The sequence below is a fragment of the Charadrius vociferus genome, unplaced genomic scaffold, assembly GCF_000708025.1.
Source record: "Charadrius vociferus isolate BGI_N301 unplaced genomic scaffold, ASM70802v2 scaffold1039, whole genome shotgun sequence".
Classification (NCBI taxonomy): Eukaryota; Metazoa; Chordata; class Aves; order Charadriiformes; family Charadriidae; genus Charadrius; species Charadrius vociferus.
In genome coordinates this window covers 95,827-100,949 of record NW_009650167.1, presented here as the reverse complement: position 1 = coordinate 100,949, position 5,123 = coordinate 95,827, and the positions used below count along the sequence as shown (strand labels likewise).

At 58.3% G+C, this 5,123-nt stretch overlaps 1 protein-coding gene across 1 annotated transcript in view; it reads right to left on the bottom strand.

Annotated features, from left to right (window-relative positions):
- The window catches only part of LOC104293002 (ras-related and estrogen-regulated growth inhibitor-like), a 16,494-nt gene that overhangs the window by 10,646 nt on the left and 725 nt on the right, over positions 1–5,123 (bottom strand). The window contains exons 2-3 of the mRNA XM_009892437.1: positions 4,117–4,218; positions 3,076–3,181 (exon numbers count right to left, since the gene is read on the bottom strand). Of these exons, the coding sequence (XP_009890739.1) occupies positions 3,076–3,181; positions 4,117–4,218 (208 nt within the window). The remainder of the gene's footprint in view (positions 1–3,075; positions 3,182–4,116; positions 4,219–5,123) is intronic.

Below are 5,123 nucleotides of genomic sequence, written 5' to 3'. Positions count from 1 at the left end.
CCCCCGGCCTCTCCCCTCACCCCATCCTTCAGGCACAGCGTGGTCCCCGCCAAACTCAGTGGGGCAGAGCCCCTCGCTCCGCACGGCCCCCGCGCCTCGCCAGCCGTGCCGGCACCGCGCGGACCGGCGACCAAAGGCCCATCGGTACCAAAGAGCCGACACCTCACTTGGGGCCGGGAACCAAATTTTGCATGTGCGTCGGTGCAGCAGCGTTGCAAGGCTGTTAAATAACAGTGTAAGGGTGTACACGAGAGCAAAGGGGTGTGTGTGTGTGTGTGTGTGTGTGTGTGTATAAGTGTGGGCACCGCACACATGTCACTGCCCAGAGCAGCATCTCGACCATCTTCAGCAAACTCCGGGACGCAGCTTGCCGGTGCGATGCACGGATGACGGCAGCGCCGCGAACGGCAGCAGAAGGGACCTGACCACGGGCGCGGAGCAGCGCAATGCCTGCGCTGGGGACACGGGCTCTGTTCCGAAGGCTGTAGTCATTTCTCTGGCGTGGGGATCTCTCTGCCTGACCATCTCGGGTGACTTTGCTTGCAACGGAGCACCGAGCATCCGCGCTGCCTCGGACGGTGCTCAGGGTAACGCGAAACCCGCCCGGTATTTATAGACCGTATCATGTGTCGAAAGTCAACATATCGCTGATGCCTCCAGACGACATTGGCACATGACCAGCGCCTAAACGGGTGTCTCACCGTGGCCGGGGAGAAGGGTTATCGAACGCACTGCTGCCGCCAGCGGGAGAGCGTGGAGGGTCGTGCTGCCGCGGCAAAGCTCTGGCTGGAGAGAGGGGCCCTGGGTGAAAGAGGGGCTGTCCCGGGGCAGCCGGGGGGGTTCTCCTCGGCGAGGAAAGAGATCTCGCCCAGAAACTCATCTTGCCATGGCAAACCGGCACGTGCATCCCTGGCGCGTCCTTCTGTGCATCAGCCACTGGCGACAGCCGTGTCCCCGCACCGCTTCTCCCGAGCTGGTGAGAGGCACGTCCAGGGCTCGGCCACATCTGGAGCCCAGAGACAGCAGCAAGAGCAATAAACCTCACATTTCAGGACAAAAGCTGATTCCCAGCTGGGGAAGGGGAGGGGGGGGAGGTGTCATGAAAAAGAAGTCTCCGTTACGTTCCTTTCCTATTTTTAGCCCGATTTCCTAAGGAAATGAGATGTCTGCAATCAAATCCTCTGTCTTGCCTGTCCCCTTCAATGCCATTTTTGAATACATCGCTCGATTTCAGCCAAACCTGACAGCGAGGGAGAAGCCCCAGAGAAAATTCTTTTCCTGCAAGTTTTGTGGCAAAAAAAAAAAAAAAAAAAAAGTCACATTTTCATGGAAAAAAAACCAACCTCACACTTTGGAAGGCAGGAACCGGCGGCAGGTTCCCGGCTGGAGGAATCCAGCATAAGTCTTTCCCCCGCTGTGGCCGCCGGGCCGTCCCGGCGCGTACGGCTCCACCTGCCTTAACTCGGAGTGCGCTCAAAGGGCACGGATTTGCAGGGATGCAGGAAGAGGCGCGGAAGAAGGATGGACTTGAAATTGCAGCCCAGCGTCAGCGTCGCTGCGCTGCGTCACCTCGGGGAAACCACTTCACCTCCCCTGCTCTGCAAAGCCGACCCAGCGCCGCTCGCGGCCGCGCCAGGGTGGCCCGTCAGTTCCCACCCGCGCCTCCGTCGGGAGGGAGAGGGATGCACGTCCCTCGCAGTCGGCAGTTGTGTCCCGTTGCACACGTTCAGAACATCACCAAACCCCAACGCTCCCCCCCGCAGAGCCGTTCCACCGAGGGGCTCTCACCGACGGCGGAGCAAGCGATGCTGTCTCGTCTTTCTCCCCCAGTGCCGAGGATACAGACACAAGACCCAAGGAAAATCGGCATGGCCCCGCTACGATGTCTAGCAGGCGATGAGGTCCCAGGCTGGACTGTGGGACTCTCCATCGGCCTTTAGACTGGTCTTAGCGAGTGAGCGTCCTCCTTTGCCCATCCAGGTCTCCTCTTGGGGTACTTCCGATCGGCCGCGGCACAGTTCAGCATTTCAAAGAGATGACGTAGCCCAGCGAGGTTTCAGGGAAGCGGGCTGAAGGCAGGGAAGGCTCAGCCTTATTCTACACAGAAGAAACCATACAGGACACTCGTGGTAGATGCTCCCAGCATGGAGAAGGCATCTTCCAGCTCTGGGGTCACCTTATACAAAGTCCATCAAGCTCAAGAAACAGAGCCTGAAGCACCAACTGATCTTCTGCCCCTCGACCCTCACCGACCTCCTTCTCTGAGCCTCCAAAGGCTCTTGCTGGAGACCACGGCGGCGTACCTCGACACCCACCCGCGCACCCAAGGGCAGCTCTCACCAAACCAGCTCTGCGCCGTAGAGGCGTAACTGAACCGCGGAGCGCTGCTGCTGCAGCAGAGCCCACAGAGGAGGCGGGGGAGAGGGGGTCTCTCCATTGGGATGACCCCCTACGCTTCTCTAGCCTTCGGGACAGCATACAAGCATTCAGCAGAGTCCACCTAAAACTCTTTTTGGTGGCAAATGTTTAAGTCAGCCAAGCGTAGAGTGATGGTATGCTTAGCCCCCAGCAGAGCTGTGAGGGAGAAACACCTCTGGCCAGCTTGCGTCCCACTTCCTTCTCTCCCTCCAAACCCGTGTCGTTTCACTTATCTCAAAATCAGAGATAGGAGTAGACTGACCTCGGCCAGAACTTGTGTAAATGTGTTTCTTTTTCATCCTTGATTTAAGGCAACAAACTGAAGAGTGCTGCAGTCCAGTGCTGTGCTCACCTCCGGCCCGGGGAAGCGCTGCCCTCGGGGACCACCGGACAACCGGGCGCTGCTGCAGAGCCTCCTCCCGACACGAGGGGAAAGCAACGTCAGGGAGGGATCAGCTCTACACCCTTCAAAGCCATCTCCCGTGACCAGGCTGGGGCGGACCGCTGTGACCCTCCGATCCAACGCCAACTGCTTCAGAGACGGCGCAGAAAAATCCATCCTTGACTTCTTTCGGAAAAGGTTGGCTTGGCCCCCGGAGCGGTGGGTTTACATCCCTGACAGCACATCTGGGGACTACGCGGAGAGACTCCGCTCACCTCCCACACGGATGTCCTTGGCACGGCGGGGAGCCACGTGTGTCCTCCCACACGGGCATCCAGCACCGCTGCCTACGCGGTGCCGCGTTTGCTGGGGACCCTTCAGCTGGACGGCAGCGGGAACGCGGCTTTATCATCCGCCATCGCTGAATAAGCCACCGCCAGCGCCACAGCGCACCTGCGGCGGAGCCAGATGGAAGTAGGTGGAGCAGATATTGTTTTCTGTTGAAATATTTGTGGTCGGGCTATTCCGTACTTGCCGGTTTTTAGAGACGTGGAGTCTGCACTGGGGAAGGGGCCAAAGGCACCCATGAATCACGTCCCTGCAAACAAAAATCCCTCAGAAAGAAAAAGTTGTCCCAAAGCAGCCATGGAAGCAGCTCCCCTCAGGCCGTAGCCTCGGATTGCGGCAGTCCCATGCTGTGGTCCGAACCCAACCCCTGCCGGATCATCGGCTATTTTGAGAGCTCCCCAAACCACTGAACTTTGCTGCTGCTGAAAGGAAGAGAAGCGGTGTGTTTGCTTTTATTTCAAAAAGGAAGATAAACCGAAAGCTGGTCCCTTTTCTCTCCGCCGGATGATGTGACGGTGTGGGACACTAGAAGATCTATGCAGAAACCAACCCAATTTCAAGCCGACTTTGAAGCCTGCACCCCATGTTCAAAAACGACCCATGTTATTTCCAAGCTTCGGTCCCACAACGTTGAGCTCATCTCCTGAGCGTCCACCCCAAGGGCTCAAACCCCACGTTTCCAACTCACGTCTCACAGCTAATTGTCACTCATTAATGACTGCGCAAACGTTGTTCCTGTTGAGACACCGCCTCGCGTGGCAAGCTCTGCCGCTGGGACACCTCTCGAGAGTTAACATCGGCCGGGGCCGTCAGGGAACGCTCTCCAAGAATATAACTGAAGCCACGCCGCCCTGTCAATAAACATATTTTCGGTTGCTATAGCAAAGCCGGCGCGCAATTAAGAAGCACTCTCAGACTTCAGGGCCCTCTCCTTTCTCGGCGGCTTTGCAGACTCGCTCCCTTCCTACCGAAAACCCCCGACGTGCCGCCGGCCGCACCCCGGCCGCGTTCGCAGCCAGGCGGAGGGGCGGCAGAGCGGGGACGCGCGTCCCGCTCGCTTCTCCCACGTTCTATAAATAGGGAGAGAGAAAACAGCTGAAAGGCACCTTAGCCCCAGGGCTCGCTCCCGCCCCGGCTTGCCGGCCACCGGCTTCTCCGTACGGGCTTTGTGTCAGCCTGGACCCGGTGGTGAAGCGTTCCCTTTCTCCTCTTCACAAAGGGGCTATTTTTTAAGGTCTGACAGGAGACAAGAAAACCTCTAGTGCAGGAGAAACCAAACCAACGCGGTCTCCTGGTGTTCCATTCTGTCCGTTGCCGGTTTCTAACCGCCACAGCGCATTTCGACGTGCAGCCAGAACGTGTCTGGATCGTGCTGAGAAAATAAATCTGGCTCCACGTAAGAGTTCAAAGACGCCTTTGCAAAGCTGACAGAGGGAAAAAAAAACCCCAACATACAAAAGGGGCACATTAACAGCATTTCCCTTCCACCCCGGAGGCCCAAACAACACATCCTAAGAACTTTTCAAGCTTTTCACCGCTTCAACAGGATAAACGCCTGCGGCTCGTGCCGCAGCACAGCATGGGAACGTTACGCACGTCCAAATATCATCACCAAGTTGGTACATCCCTTTGCCGGCCCGCGGCTCCCAAGGAGAGTTGTGTGCCCTTTCGGCTTGCCGCAGAAGGCGGCGGTGGGGCAGAGAGGGCGCCGGCGCTCAGCGCGGCCGTCACGCTTCAGCGGGCTGGGCAAATAACGGATCCTCACCACGGGACGCCCTCACGCCGCGAGAAGCGGCTTCGCTCGAGAAGCTTATTTTAGAACGCAGAACAAGTCGCCGAGGGAAAGAAGAGGAACCCCATCACGTCGGTAATTTAAAACTCGTCCAGCCGGAGCTCTGGAGGTGCGCCGGGGAGAGCTGTCCCGGCGGGTGAGCAGCACGCGCCGTTCCCCCTTCCGCCCTGACGCTGAGGCTCC